Consider the following 17,580-nt stretch of genomic DNA (forward strand, 5'->3'; position numbering starts at 1 on the left):
GTTACTAGAAAGGACAACAGTAAGATGAGGGACAAATCATATATACTGCGCCTTATCCCTGCCAATGACTTAAGGGAGATCTTTATTCACCACCCATGTCCTACAATTATAAATTAGACAAAAAGTATAAAGCCAATATTTCATATATGGGAGATAGTAGAATTACTATACAGTCCTCCATGCCAAATGGTCTACAAGATAGGACACCAATGTGTCATTCAAACTCTAAGAGGAGATGAAAAAGTCCACCACACATCTCTTGTTTGGAGTTTTCATGGTTGGAGGACAAGGACATATAGAGTAAGGTTTTTCCAAAGTGGACCTTTCCGCATCAAGTGACTAGTTCGTTGGGCCTCCATCTCATTGTCCATAATGTTTTTTGGCCAAGCAAAATGTCATCAGCCTGTAGTCAGCAGAAGTCCTCAATCTAATGGTCAGAATGAAGGTCTAGGTGAAGATCTACTGAAACACATCTACCTCATCCTCTACTTCATTCTCCCTCTTCTCTCTGGGGTCTGAGGCTGGTTTGTCTTTTAGGAGGACTCTAAACTCGGATAGTTTAGCCATTTTTTGCTCCAAGCTTTGTTTCCGCCACTTTATGCGGCGATTCTGGAACCAGACCTTCACCTATGAAGAAAGTAGACGACATTGTTAAAAAGTAGAATGTAAAGAAACTGAGATTGTATATTATGCAGAGTGCTTTGAAAAAGTGTTGATGCCAAGTGAGTATTCCACATTTTTACCTATTTTCACGTTACATCCACATACTTAAGTGTATTTTATTGAGACATAAGTCCCAGAGAATCTGTGACAAGAAGTGAAAATGACTGATCACAGACGTCTCCAGCCAATCTCACTGAGCGATAGCGAGTGTACAAAGAAGGGGCAAAATGTCACCTCTAGAGGTGCAAAGCTGGAGAGACAGACCCCCCAAAAATTGCAGAGAAAGCTGGAGAGAAAGGTGGTCTTACAAAGTACTGACTCGGGGTGAATACAAATGAACCTCACAATTTTCATTTTTATATTTTTTGCATAATTAGAAACCCTGAATCATTCCCTTTACACTCCACAAATACTTGTTACTATGTGTGGGTGTCACATAAAATCCCATTAAAATACATGGAAGTTTGTGGGTGTAATGTGAAAAAATATGGAAAAGTTCATGGGGTGTGAAGACTTTTCAAGGCACTGTATATCATATATTACATAGAAAACACATACAGCTAACAAATAAATGCATTGCTAAACCCAAAAGGGCTCAAGTTGAGGACAGTCACAGAGTAGATATACAGGCTCTTACCTGAGTTTCCGTGAGGCCAAGTGTGGCAGCCAGGTCCACTCTTTCTGTCCCCACCATGTATTGCTGCTTCAGGAATTCCTTCTCCAGCCTTTCCAGCTGTTCTGGAGAGAAGATCGTCCTAAATCTCTTTGGCTTGTAAGGTCCTGTCTTGCAGGGCAGAGATACTATGGGACGCATGGTGCAGAGTGTGTTTGTAAGACCTGGAAGAAACAGAAGGTGGTGCTATTAGCACAAGAAAGAAAAAGGAAGGAAGGACGGAAGGAAGGAGAAATGGAGGGAGGGAAGGAAGGAAGGAAGGTCGGAAGGAGGGAAAGAAAGAAGGAAAGAAGGAAAGAAGGAAGGAGCGCTCCTAGGACAGAAACACAGAGCTACAACTTCTACAAGTGAGATCCAAGATAACAATTCTGATGTGAGAAATACAAGTCTCAGCAATTAACCAATTAACAGAAAAAAAATCTAGATCTCTCCTGATCTAACCTACTTATTGTAAAGATATTATTAGTGCCTAAATTAATTAGATAGAATTAATATAACAAGATGAGGAGTGTGGACTCACCTCTGTGGCTGCACAGGGGGTACAGACATCTGCACCCTCCACTGAAGTGCTGCTGGGGCTGGACATAGCTGGGGAAGGCTGCAGGTTGGCAGAGCCACACTGGAGGGTAGGACATGGCCCCATAGGCGAAGCCATGGGGTGCAGGGGGCATCTGCCTGGCGGGTTCCTCCACAATCACTCGGGGAACCGGTCTATGCTCCATGGATAATATCGATGCTATATCAAAGGCGTTCCTTGGTCTCCTCTGGTCCTGAATGGCCACTGGCAGAGCAGGAGTCTGATCCAAGTGTTGGTGAAGCCCTGGGAAGATGAGAGTAGGCTGCATGATGGCCGGGAGAAGGCAAAGTATCCTCAGGTGGTGAGAAGTACCAGGAGCAGGTGATCTCTGCTGGAGAATGTAGAGTCCTTGGCTCTGAGCCTCCTTATATCCAGAGCTGGGCTCTGTGAAATGCAAATACACTATTAGCATGCCAATAGTCCAGAGCAGAGATCAACACAGAGTGGAAGAGTGGGCTCAGCACACAGACCCCACACTGCCCCTGAGAGGAGAGGAAATGACAAAGGGGCAAAGCTTCCTACAACCTCCCCCAGGTGGCCTCAAAATCTAGGGGACACAGGACACTTGTAATGAATCCATAATTAGCAATACAAAGTCCAGAAATAGAAGGCGAGCACCATCACAATAGTCCACACATCTGAACCATTATAGGTGTATAAAAGAGACGCAGCCGGCAATACAACTGTTTTACCCTTAGGTGCACATTCATGGAAAATAAGCTAATCCACATAGCAAAAAATAGTAGAAAAGAGCGGCACTCACCGGGTAGTGTAGTCAAGGCTTTATTATAAAAACATATCAGCGGGAGAACGGGTGCAAAAAGGAGATAGCAATGACGATCGTTTCGCGCTGCAAATTCGCTTCCACAGGTTACATAATAAAGCCTTGACTACACTACCCGGTGAGTGCCGCTCTTTTCTACTATTTTTTGCTATGTGAATTCATAATTAGTGGGAATCGTGTGATGAGTGTAACTATATCTATATATCCACGTGTCTATATACCGACCTGTGATCCACCCGTCCACGGGGCGCAGGATTCTGTTATCTGCTCATCTATGTATACAGCTCATATTTAGCTGGTAGTTAATGGATCTCATATTTCACTGATTATCGACTTATCTATAAATCTAAGGGTACCGTTACACTTAGCGATGCACCAGCGATCCCGACCACGATATGATATGGTCAGGATCGCTGGTGCATCACTAAGTGGTCGCTAGTGAGCTGCCACACAGGCAGATCTCACCAGCGACATAGCAGCGGTCGGGGGTCACTACTTACCTGTCAGATGCGGTGATCCTGACGTCCTCCCGCCCGCGTCCACGCTTCACTCGTAGACGCCACAGGAAGCCCAGCAGAGGGCCCGATGAGAAATGGTCCAGGACCTTGTCTCGCGATCAGCGATAACCAGCGGAGGAGCCGGTCGGAGGTAAGTATCAGTATTAGACAGATCCATAATGATCTCCTCTCTGCTGCCAGGGTGGGCTCTCCTGGGGTCATACGGGGGTCCAGCTCTGATCTCCTTATATTATGGATTCATAAAAGGGAGAGATGTGTAGATTTATATTTACATGTATTTTCTATTTCACTTTTTCTACTTCTGTCTTTTACATTATAAATTGGATTCAGTCATTTACAGTAAATATATTTATTAAGTTGTGAAATTATTTTTATTTTTTTTTCTAGAATTGGCCTTCATTTATTCTTAGACATAATCGATGATGTTGTACAATAACAAATTTACATTTTATTCGTAACTTATACATTGGATGACTTTTAAACAACCAAAGTTTTTCACTGGCTTTATTATTTTTGCTGCAGTTTTGCTATTTTTTTCTTACGACCGAGAGAGATCTGATATTTTTGCATTTTTAATTTGACAATGTCTTTACACGTATAAGTGACTTTTTTTTGCTTTACTTGGATTATTGATTATTTTGTATAGACATTCACTAGTTCTGCTTTTTGTTCCACTGAAGTTTTTCCTTTTTTTGTGTCCTTTCTATATTTTCTAACACATTTTTCCTCTCTCTTTGTATCGGTGTCTTCAGGATAATTAATCTCTTGAAAACACCAACAAAGATCAAACTACCTAAATAAATAAAACCTATCAATCTTTATTACATAACAATACAAATACAAACAACTAAAAACTGCATGTTAAATATTAATAATCGCTAGTTAATTTCTTATTACACTCAGTTCTGTACTGAATGCGTTGCTGACACTACATAGGCTATTTTTGTAAGGTTAGCTCATGGTAAAGGACAACTCCATATGTAGAGACCACGTGCTTTAAAAGAAGTATATTTAAGGTGGGGGTTTACTCTAGTGGTCGCTCGCTCTCTCTCCTTTATCACCATGAGACACACACTTGAGGAGTGATCCTTCCACGACACTACGGACAGCTGGTATGTAACTTAATCTCCATATGTGACTACAGCAGAAGCTCTTAACAGAGACAGAGGCCATTTACCATTCAGAGTCCAGAGTTCCAGGAAAGATGGATACATGTTGCTTTGCTATGAACTAATGGACAATCTCTTTCACCTATTTTTATGTTTTTCTGTAATAATCTTTTCTTTGATGGAAGAATCCAAATAAACCACTACATTTTTTTTTATAAGAACATTGTCATTTGGTAACTAGTCCTGAATGATATATAAGAATACGCATTTTTAACACTGCAGTAAAGGGGGTGAGTGTGTACAGCGCCTGACATGGTAATTAGCGATCTGTATATCTCATTTCATATAGCCTAAACATCACGGTATAATATCAATGTGTTCCGTCTTCCATGGAGAGACACAGTAGAAATAGAACTAATGCACATACAAAATACAAGTCGTCAGACCCCTCAGGAGAATCACAAAACATCTCCAGCTTTTTTGTTACCTTTATTTGGCTTGTTTTTTTCTTTGTGGGAATTTTCTGTTATTCCTTAAAACTCCCGCCCATTAGCTGCTGCCCCACAATTGTTTAATTCTTCTCTTGGTTAGAAGCTGGGCAGCTCCGACCCCTCATCTCCATACAATGAGGTGTGATTGGACAATTAGAGGAGATCTGATTCATCAGTGTCATCTTCTTCTCCTGGTCGGTGTCTGCTGCTTTCTCACCTCGGCCGATACTGAGGACAATCTCGGTCACTGTATGAGATGAAGATGGCGGCAGCTCCGGTGTCTCCAGCCCAACAATCCACATTTGTTGTCAGTTCCTCCATTATTCCGTGGGAACCCTTCGGCTCCACATATTATTTATTCCTGGTTTCTGACATTTTTCTTTCCTCTTATTCCAGTTTCGATCCTTTACAATCTGATTATTCTGATCATGAAATCAATTTTTCTTTTCTCTAAGCATCAATCCTCCTTATATCTCACCGATCCTCCTCAGATCTCTTCGATCCTCCTCAAACCTTACCAATCCTCCTCAGATATCATCCATCCTCCTCGGAACTCATCGATCCTCCTCGAATTTCACTGATCCTTCTCAGATCGCACCAATCCTTCTCAGATCTCGTTGGTCCTCCTCAGATCATCACTTCTGATATTTTGCAATTATTCTTTTCATATATTAACCCCATCAGTCCCACGGGAGACACAGGTAATGGCGACATTGCTGGGGGTCTGCCCTTCTCCCCCCTAACACCGGGGCATGATATGAATTAGTAAAGGGAATTGCTGCACTTTGTCCCCCATTAGCTCTGTGGACTTTGTTAATGGATTTCACTTAAAAATCTGCAGAATTTCACCCTGTGGTAATGACGTGGGAAATGTAGCACCCAGTAGTGAGGAACACAGAGGGTGCCCCCTATGCTGGGGGTCTGGACAAGTGACATGGGGTTGCGACTAGGGGACGGGACACTTGTCAGGGTGGAAGATTTACAAGAGTCTACACAGCTATACACCATCATCATCATCATCATCCCTGCTTTTCATCACACATTAACCCTCTGACTGCTGGAGATCTTTGGGTATTTCCTATCAATGGATAGCATTGTAGAATAAGGAACAAAATAAGAAAAATATCTATTGAGAAAACAATAAAAGATTGTAGATTCGCAACGAATAAAATTATCAATTATATAACAAATTGAATAGAAAATTACTGTCAAGCACTAATTCAAATGTAATCCTATAAAAAAAATGTGCACTGAAGACAATATAGAAATAGTAATTAAATATTTTTATTATTACATATACAGAATATTTATTATTATATTAAAAAAATTATTATTATATTAAAAGTAGCTGAAAAATGGAGCACGTGAATAATATTACATCAAATCAATCCAATTAGCATATCACAGTAAATAGCCCACAATTTATGAAAATTTTTTTTGTATATTTTGTAGATCTACGTCCCCCGGAAGGCTAAGCGCCGAAACGCGCGTAGGGACCTGGCAGCACGGAGTTATCCTGGTAAATTATGCCCCTTACTAACATTTGTTACATTTAGCACTACGGTGCCTGTGAATATTGCACATGAGCATTTTCTTTATCGCAGCACCTTTTGCCTCCCTGTGTTTTGCACATTGCACTGTAGCACTTTCATTAGTGCTGTGAATATATTGCTTCTTTTTTAGTATTGCACTGGTACCACAATTAAATATTTCTTCATATTTTTTATGATAGTGGTACTTATCACTAATAGCTTATATATTTTTTCTAATTGGATTGCACTGTTGCACCTTTCCATTACAGGATATTTACCTATAATAATAATAATCTTTATTTTTATATAGCGCTAACATATTCCGCAGCGCTTTACAGTTTGCACACATCATCATCACTGTCCCCGATGGGGCTCACAATCTAAATTCCCTATCAGTATGTCTTTGGAGTGTGGGAGGAAACCGGAGTACCCGGAGGAAACCCACGCAAACACGGGGAGAACATACAAACTCCTTGCAGATGTTGTCCTTGGTGGGATTCGAACCCAGGACCCCAGCGCTGCAAGGCTGCAGCGCTAACCACTGAGCCACCGTGCTGCCCAATACCTATTATTTTTACACCCTTACATTGAACTAGCTAATGGCACATAAATTTTGGGTGGTTTGATTTGCACTACAGCACTTTATTTAGTGTTTTTTATTATATTTGTGTTGAATTATGGTGTATCCTTGTATTTTTAGGTTTTATCTATGCACTATTAATCATGCAGTTAAATTTAGTTTTTCATAGTTATTACCGTATTTTTCGGACTATAAGACGCACCGGACCATAAGACGCACCCCAATTTTCAGAAGGAAAGTAGGGAAAAAAATAATGTGTCAAATGGGGGTCCGTCTAACAGTCCGAATTCAGCTTACCTGGGAAGGGATCTGGCACAGGTGGAGGAGTGGTCACAGGGGTCATTCAGTGGTCCAGGCTGGTGCGGTGGCGGCGGCTCTGTGCTGGGGCAGGTGGGCTGTGTTGGGGCAGCTGGGCTGGGGCAGGTGGGCTCTGCTGGGCTGGGGCAGCTGTGCTGGGCTGGGGCAGCTGTGCTGGGGCAGGTGGGCTCTGTGGGGTGAGGGTGGCGGCGGGCTGTGCTCCGGTGCAGGGGCGGCGGCTCCGCCAGCATTTCCTCAAAGCCTGGAGGCCCCAGCACATCCGTCCGTTGCTGGCTGCTGCCATGTTGCGCTGGCCTCTGAGAACATAGACGCTGGGAAGATGGCCGTCGGTCCGGGGGCGGCGCATGCGCAGGTTCAGATCTCGTCCCGAGGTCTCGGGGGACGAGATCTTACTGCCGAGATTTGAATCTCATCTCCCGAGATCTCGGGACGAGATCTGAACCTGCGCATATATGGCGCCCCTGAGGATTCAGTTGCCACAGAGGTACTGCACCTCCTCCTGAGGTGTGGTACCCCACCATTCAGGTAAGGTGGAGACCCCTGACCACGCTCCAACACCTGCATCCCACACAACACAGTAGTGTAGGAAAGCACCCTTTGGTGGCTCCCTGCTTGGAACACGAAGCGTGCTGGGAGGCGGGTGGAGTTTAGTTTGCACTAAAGAGCGGGAAGAGGATAGGATATAGAGAGTTAGTCACAGGAGTCTGACGAGGTCGGACCTGTGTAAGGAGATCCCCTGAGAGGGATGAAGGAGGGAAAGTGCTGCAGCCGACCTCAGTGATCTGGGTCCACTGGCACAGGAAAGGAACACTGAAAGAAAGCCTGACTCTCTATAAGAAGGAAAGGATTAGTATGGAACGTGAGGAGAGAAAGAGAACAGAGGATTGAGGGTTAGAGGAGAACCCCTCTCAAGTTCTAGGTGCAAGGCTGGGGTCCGGTCCCCGAGGTTGTTTGGATACTTATGGTCCCGCAACAGACACCGGAGGAATAGAAGTTTGTCATCACTTTATTCCCACACAAGACTTGGGGGCACAACAGTAACGAGATAGAGAACTGGGACTTAGAAGCAGAGAGCCCCCGAAGCAGGCTACAGCTGTCTGCCGTACAAGTAGAGTTCATAGAAACATTGGACAGGAGGAACTCCAGTGTAACTCAGTACTGGGAGTACTTCACTTAAAGGCGCTAAGAGGGAGATGTTCAGAAAAGGCACATAAGTTGGAGGAGTGTTGGAAAGGTGTGCTTCGTCTTGCCTGGAGGTTGGCTGGGCTCCTGACCAGGAGGACACGGCACCGATGCGGGCTCTTGAGCCACCACAGACTGAGTAAAGCTTTGGAATTACATGCCCTGGTGTTCTCCACTTATTCCTCTGCCAACCTGCCCAGCACTGCTACATCCCTTGTGCCCGACACTACATCATCTAAGTGTCGCTACATCCACTCTGCCCTGGGACTACAGCCCTGCCTGTGGAGGGCTATACCATCACTGCTGCACCACACCATCTGTCCCAGAGGAACTGTCTGCAGCGTTGGCTTAACATCTACATTGCCGAACACCACAGGTGGCGTCACGACTTATACATTCACACTGAACATTTACAATGGGAGCCCAGGGCCATGGAACAGGTCACCGCTACTGCGACACTTCCCTGTGAGATATCGGCCCGGCACCGAGTACCCCACAGCCCTGGACCGGCGGCCATCTTTCAAGCGTCCATGTTCCCAGAGGCCACCGCAACATGGCAGCAGCCAGCAACGGATGTGCGGGGGCCTCCGTGCTTTGAGGAAATGCCGGTGGAGCCCCCCACGGAGCACAGAGAGCCACTACCCCTGCACCGGAGTACAGCCTGCTGCCACCACCGCACCACACGGACGGATGTAAGTATTTTGCAACCATAAGATGCACCCCCCACTTTCCCCCAAAATTTGGGGGGAAAAAAGTGCATCTTAGGCTGGTTTCACACTTGCGTTTTTTTCGCGGTATTTTAGCGCTAAATAGCGCATGCGTTTTTTTTTCCTATACTTTGCATGGGATGCTCTTATGTGCGCAAACACATGCGTTTGTACGCGTTTTACCGCGCATGCGTTTTTTTGCGGTATGCGCTCGGGCGCACAAAATGCAACCTGTTGCATTTTTTGGTGCGTCCGACTTGCCTCAAAAAAACGCATGCTTTTTTTACAGCAAGACACCCATTATAGTCTATGGGTGCGCATATGTGCGCATTGGCATGCTTATGTATGTGTTTTTTTGCACATGCGTTTTTTTTTTGCTAACCATGGAATTTAGGGGTTTGGGTTAGAGTTAGGGTTAGTTAAGGGGGTTTAGGGTTAGGGTTAGGGTCAGGGTCAGGGTTAGGGTTAGGTTTAGGGTCAGGGTTAGGGTTAGTTATGGTTTAGGGTTTGGGTTAGGGTTAAGTATGGTTTGGTTAAGGGTTAGGGTCAGGGTTAGGGTTAGGGTTAGGGTCAGGGTTAGGGTTAGTTAGGGTTTAGGGTTTGGGTTAGGGTTAAGTATGGTTTGGTTAAGGGTTAGGGTCAGGGTTAGGGTTAGGGTCAGGGTTAGGGTTAGTTAGGGTTTAGGGTTTGGGTTAGGGTTAAGTATGGTTTGGTTAAGGGTTAGGGTCAGGGTTAGGGTCAGGGTTAGGGTCAGGGTTAGGGTCAGGGTTAGGGTTAGGGTTAAGTATGGTTAGGGTTAGGGTTAGGGTTAGGTTTAGGGTCAGGGTTAGGGTTAGTTAGGGTTTAGGGTTTGGGTTAATGTTAAGTATGGTTTGGTTAAGGGTTAGGGTCAGGGTTAGGGTTAGGGTTAGGGTCAGGGTTAGGGTTAGGGTCATGGTTAGGGTTAGTAAAGTCATGGTTTGGGTTAGTGTGAGGGGCCACCTAATGTTGGAAAAAAACGCAAACGCGGTAAAAACGCACTAAAAACGCATACAAACGCATAAAAACGCTGCGTTTTTTTCATGCATGCTCATAAAAATGCTTGAAAAAAACGCAGCAGTTGTATGCTTTTGTATGCGTTTTTTCAATGCGTTTTTTTGCGGGAAAACGCGCTGCAAAAAAAAGCAAGTGTGAAACCAGCCTAATGGTCCAAAAAATACGGTAATTCATTTGGGGAGCAGCTATTTATTAATTTCAGTGTAATTTATGGCAATCTAGTGCTATTTTTTATATTCAAAAAAATGTTTCATAAATTGTGGGGCATTTACTGTGATATGCTAATTGGATTGATTTGATGTAATATTTATATATTATTCATGTGCTCCATGTAAGGTACTCCTGGGGTGGACCCACTAGACCGTGGCAATGAACCTCCCGAGGGCGAGCTGACCAGGTGGACCACCCCCTATACAGGGAGTGTATGGGGCAAGCCCACGGGTAACTATCGCCACGGTAGCCGGTACCCGGGGAAGTATGAGCGGACAGACGGGTAGATCCAAATAGCAGGCACTGGACAGATGACACGGCTCGGAGACACAGGAGAGACGGCACGTCTAGGCGAGACAGGAGGGATGGCACGGCTTGAAGACACAGGAGGGAAATGGACGAGGACTGAAGCCACAGAACCTAGAAAAGAGAGCACAAGAGGAACTGGGTAAATGCACGGGAGAAGGCTAGGGAGCACTAGGAGGACGGCCAGAGTCACTAGCAAGTTCTAGTGATAGTCAGGCATCGCCTCCAGAAGGAGGCGGCCTGAAATAGGAAGAGAGAAGGGCTTCCAGGTCATGACCTCCAGCTGGAGGAGGAGACGCGCGTCCTCAGGTGGGGGAGGGCGCGCGCCCGGCCATAGCGAGGAAACGCGCCTGCCGAGGAGGAGGAGCGGGAGCGCGCACCAGGGGGCTGAACCGAGGCGGCCGTGGGCCATGAACGGGAGACCGGGAGAGACCGCGCCGAGGCCTGCAGCGGCCGGCGCGGCAGCGAGGAGACCCCCGGAGAGCGGGTGAGCCGGGGCCGGAGGGCGGTAAGAGGAGAAGTCCGCGGCAGCCGCTGTGTGACACTCCATCCATTTTTCAGCTACTTTTAATATAATAATAAGCTTTTTAATATAATAAATATTCTGTATATGTAATTATTAATACAAATATTTAATTACTATTTCTATATTGTCTTCAATGCACATTTTTTTATAGGATTATAGAGCAATGAATAAACCAGAGGTAGTGTAGAATAAGCCAGATATAGTGTAGAATTGCAGTATAAACTTATTTTATTTATTCATTAACCCTTCCAGGATGAGAGGACAGTAATATGGTCCTGTAAAGAAAACTAGGTCACAATGGATGGTGGGAGTGATCATTGCTTTAAAGAATTTCAATCTATAAATGGGATAAAATCCGTAACTGACATTAATGTGTCCGATAAATGCTGCAGAAAAATCAGCTGATCGTTTAATATTAGATTGGGATCAGGTCTGGACAATCGGCAGGAATTTTCCTTTTACTCTGCAAAACCTCATACAGGAAAGGAATTTCTTGCAGTTACAGCAGTAACAGTTTTGGAAATCTGTGACCTCCAGGGGACATGATGGTGGACCCTCAGACAGCAGCGAGAAACCTCCTAAGAATATTTAGCACTGCGATTTTTTAATTTCCCAATGACTGATTTATCTGCAGGTTGCACCGCAGACTATAGAAATAGCGGCGAGGACACGATTACTCAGCGTGGACACAATTACTCAGCGAGGACTTCATGACAAGTTTACTCCAACTTTTCACCATTCATGTTCACACTTACATTTGCACTGTGTTTTTTTTATCGCAATTTTAGGAATATCAGTAAAAATGCAAACTACGTAGTCAAACAGGATTATCAGAGATTCCTGGGACCTGTAGTCTTCTGCCGGCTCTGTTCAATCTCCCACCTAAATAACTCACCGCTTCCACTCTCTGACCACAACATTCTCTCCTTCACGCTCACAAATCCTCACCCACCCCAGCACACTCCTACCTATCACACATTCAGAAATCTGCAAGCCATTAACCCTCAGACACTTTCAGATTCCCTACACTCATCTTTGTCCCCGATCTTCTCTCTTTCCTGTCCTAATCTGGCTGTTCATTACTACAATGACACTCTTAGAAGCACCCTTGACCAAGTAGCTCCCCTCACCCTCAGAACCTCAGAACACAGAGTAAAACAGCCCTGGCTCACATCGCAAACTCAACTTCTCCAGCGATGCTCCAGGAGTGCTGAACGCCTATGGAGAAAAACCCGCACACCAGAAGACTTCATCCACTTCAAATTTATGTTAAGAACCTATAACGCTGCCCTTCACCTTGCCAAACAGACCTACTTCACCACCCTGATCTCCTCACTAGCCAACAACCCCAAGAAACTTTTTGACACTTTTCACTCCCTCCTCAGGCCAAAAGCACAAGCCCCTATCACAGACATTTGTGCTGATGACCTGGCCTCCCACTTTACAGAAAAAATAGATAATATCCGTCAAGAAATCTGCTCCCAACCACCAAGTGCTGTGACTCCCATCCCTTCCTACATCTCCCCTGGCTCACTCTCCACATTTGATCCCATCACAGAAGAAGAAGTCTCCAGACTCCTCTCTTCTTTTCGTCCGACTACATGCACTACCGACCCCATTCCCTCACATCTCCTCCAGTCTCTCTCTCCAGTCGTCACAACCCACCTAACTACAATCTTTAATCTCTCCCTCTCCTCGGGCATTTTCCCATCCTCCTTCAAACACGCCATCGTTACTCCATTACTAAAGAAACCTGCTCTCAACCCATCCTGCACAACCAACTACAGACCAGTCTCCAATCTCCCCTTCATCTCTAAACTTTTGGAACGCCTAGTTTACTCCCGCCTTACCCGTTACCTCTCCATTCACTCCCTTCTAGACCCTTCACAGTCCGGCTTACGCCCCCTACATTCGACTGAAACTGCACTCATCAAAAGTGACCAATGACCTTCTGACAGCAAAACGTAACGGTGACCACTCTCTGCTCATTCTTCTTGACCTATCTGCAGCTTTCGATACTGTTGACCACCATCTCCTACTCTCTAGGCTACAGTCACTAGGCATTAAGGACACTGCACTCTCCTGGTTCTCTTCCTATCTCTCTGACCGCTCCTTCAGTGTTTTGTTCTCTGGCTCCACGTCATCTCCTCTTCCTCTTGCTGTCGGGGTACCTCAGGGCTCAGTCCTCGGCCCCCTTCTTTTCATAGAATCATAGAATCATAGAATCGTAGAGTTGGAAGGGACCTCCTGGGCCATCTGGTCCAACCCCCTGCTCAAAGCAGGATTCGCTAAATCATCCCAGTCAGATGTCTGTCCAGCCTCTGTTTGAAGACTTCCATTGAAGGAGAACTCACCACTTCTCGTGGCAGCCTGTTCCACTCATTGATCACTCTAACTGTCAAAAAGTTTTTTCTAATATCTAATCTGTGTCTCTTCCCATTCAGTTTCATCCCATTGCTTCTAGTCTTTCCTTGTGCAAATGAGAATAAAGTTGATCCTTCTACAATGTGACAGCCCTTTAGATATTTGTAGACAGCTATTAAGTCTCCTCTCAGTCTTCTCTTTTGCAAACTAAACATTCCCAAATCCTGCAACCTTTCCTCATAAGACAGGGTTTGCAGACCGGTCACCATTCTGGTCGCTCTTTTCTGAACTTGCTCCAGTTTGTTGATGTCTTTTTTTAAAATGTGGTGCCCAAAACTGGACACAATATTCCAGATGAGGTCTGACCAAAGAGGAGTAGAGGGAAATAATGACTTCACGTGATCTAGACTGTATGCTTCTGTTAATACATCCTAGAATTGCATTTGCCTTTTTTGCTGCTGCATCACACTGTTGACTCATATTCAGTCTGTGATCTATTAGTATACCCAAGTCTTTTTCACATGTGCTGTCACTTAGCCCTATTCCTCCCATTCTATATATGCTTTTTTCATTTTTATTGCCCAGATGTAGTACTTTGCATTTCTCCCTGTTAAAAACCATTCTGTTAGTTGCTGCCCACTTCTCCAGTTTATTTAAATCTTTTTGAATCATCTCTCTCTCCTCTCTAGTATTAGCTATCCCTCCTAGCTTTGTGTCATCAGCAAATTTAATCAGTTTACCCTCAATTCCTTCATCTAAATCGTTGATAAAGATGTTGAACAATACAGGGCCCAGGACAGAGCCCTGTGGTACCCCACTTGAGACATTCTTCCAACTGGATGTGCAGCCATTTACGACCACTCTTTGGGTCCGATCACTAAGCCAGTTATGAATCCACCTAACAGTTGCCTTGTCCATTCCATACTTAGTCATTTTTTCAATAAGGATTGTATGAGAGACTTTGTCAAATGCTTTGCTGAAGTCAAGATATACTATATCTACAGCATTTCCTTGATCCACCCAATCAGTGATACCGTCATAGAAGGAAATTAAGTTAGTCTGACATGACTTATCAGTTACAAACCCATGCTGACTCTGTTTAATCACTTCATTCTTATCCAGGTATTGACATACATGTTGTTTAATAATTTGTTCAAAGATCTTTCCTGGTATAGAAGTCAGACTCACCGGCCTATAGTTGCCTGGGTCCACCTTCTTCCCCTTTTTGAAGATAGGAACAACATTTGCTCTTCTCCAGTCTTCTGGCACTTCTCCTGTTCTCCAAGAATTTTCAAAGATTATGGAGAGGGGTTCAAAAATTTCTTCTGCTATCTCCTTCAGTACTCTGGGGTGTAATTCATCTGGACCTGGAGACTTGAATTCATTTAGGTTAGCTAAGTGTTTCCTCACTATCTTTCTGTTTATAGATATCCTGGATTCTTCTATTCCCTTAATAGGACAGTGAATAACAGTTTACCATTTCATCATTTTCATCCTGTAAAAATACTATAGCATCTTTGACTTTTCTTTTACTTTTGCCATATCCCCAAAATCCTTTATTATTGCTTTTGACATCTCTTGCAAGCCTCAGTTCATTTTCAGCTTTAGTAATCTGATTTGTGCCCTGCAGGTTCTGCAGACAGCAATATATTCTTCTTTAGATATGCCTCCCTCTTTCCATTTTATAAACATTTTTTTCTTCCTTTTTAGCATGTGCTTAAGTTCTGTGTTCATCCATCCTGGTTTCCTTAAATGCTTCCTATTCTTCCCTCTTTTCGGAATTGTTAACAACTGTGCATTGAGAATTTCATTTTTCAAGATTTCCCATCCTTCCTGGACATTTTTGTCTTTAAGGATATCCAGCCATTGGATCCCTCCAATTCTCTTTCTGAATCCCTTAAAATCTGCCTTTCTGAAATCTAACCTTGACGTCTGAGTCTTCACAGGTCTTCCACCTCTAGTTATCCAAAATTCTAAAATGGCATGGTCGCTACCTCCTAGGGTCCCAGCCACTTTTACCTCCTCAACCATTTCCTCCCTGTTTATAAGGATTAGATCCAAGGTAGCAGTTCCCCTTGTTTTCTCCCTTACCTTTTGGAAGATAAAGTTGTCAGCAAGAGAGGATAAGAATTTCCTTGACCTGTTAGTTTTGCCTGAGAGAGATTCCCAACAATTGTCTGGATAGTTGAAATCTCCCATGACAACCATGTCATATTTTTTGGAGAACTTGGCCATCTGATGCATAAAGAGTTCATCTATATCTTCGGCTTGCACAGGCGGCCTGTAGTAAATGCCTACAATGGTGTCCTTTCCATTGTTCTGTCCTTGTATTCTTACCCAAACAGTTTCCACAGAACTCCCAGTCTCTGAAGCTTCAATCTCTGTGCAGATATACGTGTTTTGAACATACAATGCGACACCCCCTCCTCGTTTATCAAGTCTGTTTCTTGCAAATAAGTTGTATCCTTCTAGTCTTGTATTCCAATCATGTGTATTGTCCCACCAAGTTTCAGTGATTCCAATGACATCATATTTCTTTTCCTGTGTTAGTAGTTCCAATTCTCCTTGTTTGTTGCCCATGCTTTGTGCATTAGTATAGAAACATTTTAGTTTGTGATTGGTTTCTCTTTCTCCAATATTTTTATTAATTAGAATCCTTCGTCTTTTTTCTTCCTTTCCACTTCTAATAGCAGAGTTCTCAATAGCATTTGTCAGGTGTATGGCTTTTTCTGGTCTTTTGCTTCCCTTCCCATGTTGTTCTAGTTTAAAGCTCTCCTTACAAGTGTAGCAAGGCGACTTCCAAATACATGCTTTCCAGTCTTCGTAAGGTGCACCCCATCTCTAGCAAGTAGTCCATCGTATAAGTAGTTCACTCCGTGATCCAGAAATCCAAATCGTTGCTGACGGCACCATCGACGTAGCCAGTTGTTCACCTGCAGAATCTTATTCCACCTCCTTGTTCCATGGCCATCCACTGGGAGGATGGAAGAGAAGACCACCTGCGCTCCCAGTTCTTTCACTTTCTTGCCTAAGTCTTCAAAGTCTCTGCAGATGGTTTCCAGGTCGTTTCTTGCGGTGTCATTTGTCCCCACATGTAGTAGCAGGAATGGGTAGTCATCTGTAGGTCTGAAGAGTCCTGATATCCTGTCAGACACATCTTTAATTTTTGCACCTGGAAGACAGCACATTTCTCTTGTAGTTATATCCGGTCTGCAGATAGCGGCCTCTGTTCCTCTCAGCAGGGAATCCCCCATGACCACCACTCTCCGTTTCTTCTTCACAACATTTTTCTTTCTCCATCCAGGAGGACTCTGAAGGCGTACAAGGTTGCTGTTTGTTGGCAAAGTCTTATCCTGATGTATTTCTTCATCGTTTTCCTGCGTGAGAGCCTGGTACTGGTTTCTGAGCAGTATGGGTGCTGACTGCCTCCTGATCCTCCTGCTTCTCTGGGTCACATGTCTCCATTCCTCTGTTTCTTCAGGTGCACTTCGAATTTCTTCTCTTTCTGTAACATGAAGAGATAATTCTGCTCTGTCCAAGAACTCTTCACCTTCCTTAATGATCTTCAACGTAGCTAACCTCTCTTCGAGATTTTGCAACTTTTCCTCCAACAGGGACACAAGCTTGCATTTGTGGCATGTGAAGTTTGGCTTTTCCACTGGTAAATCTGTGAACATGTAGCAAGAAATGCAGCTCACCAAATGGCTCCTGGCCTCTTCCATCTTGAGATTTCTTAAAAACGATGAAAGATGAGAACGGCGCGCGGTTTTTCCGATTTCCTCTTTGCAGCTGCAACGGCCAAAACCCAGTGATCGTTGAGCTCGCGGAGACTCTTCACTTATCCCAGAAGGCACTGGGAATATGCAAATGATCTCCTCAAGACTCTTCCCCTGGTTTTCCGATTTCCTCTTTGCAGCTGCAACGGCCAAAACCCAGTGATCGTTGAGCTCGCGGAGACTCTTCACTTATCCCAGAAGGCACTGGGAATATGCAAATGATCTCCTC

At 44.4% G+C, this 17,580-nt stretch overlaps 1 protein-coding gene across 1 annotated transcript; it reads right to left on the minus strand.

Moving 5' to 3' along the window:
- Positions 1 to 459: 459 nt before the first annotated feature.
- LOC141098845 (homeobox protein not2-like) lies at positions 460 to 2,181 on the minus strand. Its single transcript, XM_073586806.1, has 3 exons — positions 1,857 to 2,181; positions 1,301 to 1,500; positions 460 to 627 (listed from the first exon to the last, which is right to left on the minus strand). Exons 1-3 carry the CDS (start codon positions 2,179 to 2,181, stop codon positions 460 to 462), a joined length of 693 nt encoding a protein of 230 aa, XP_073442907.1.
- Between the last annotated feature and the right edge of the window lie 15,399 nt (positions 2,182 to 17,580).

Source organism: Dendrobates tinctorius, unplaced genomic scaffold (genome assembly GCF_039654945.1).
Source record: "Dendrobates tinctorius isolate UK_male_01 unplaced genomic scaffold, ASM3965494v1 ptg000095l, whole genome shotgun sequence".
Lineage (NCBI taxonomy): Eukaryota > Metazoa > Chordata > Amphibia > Anura > Dendrobatidae > Dendrobates > Dendrobates tinctorius.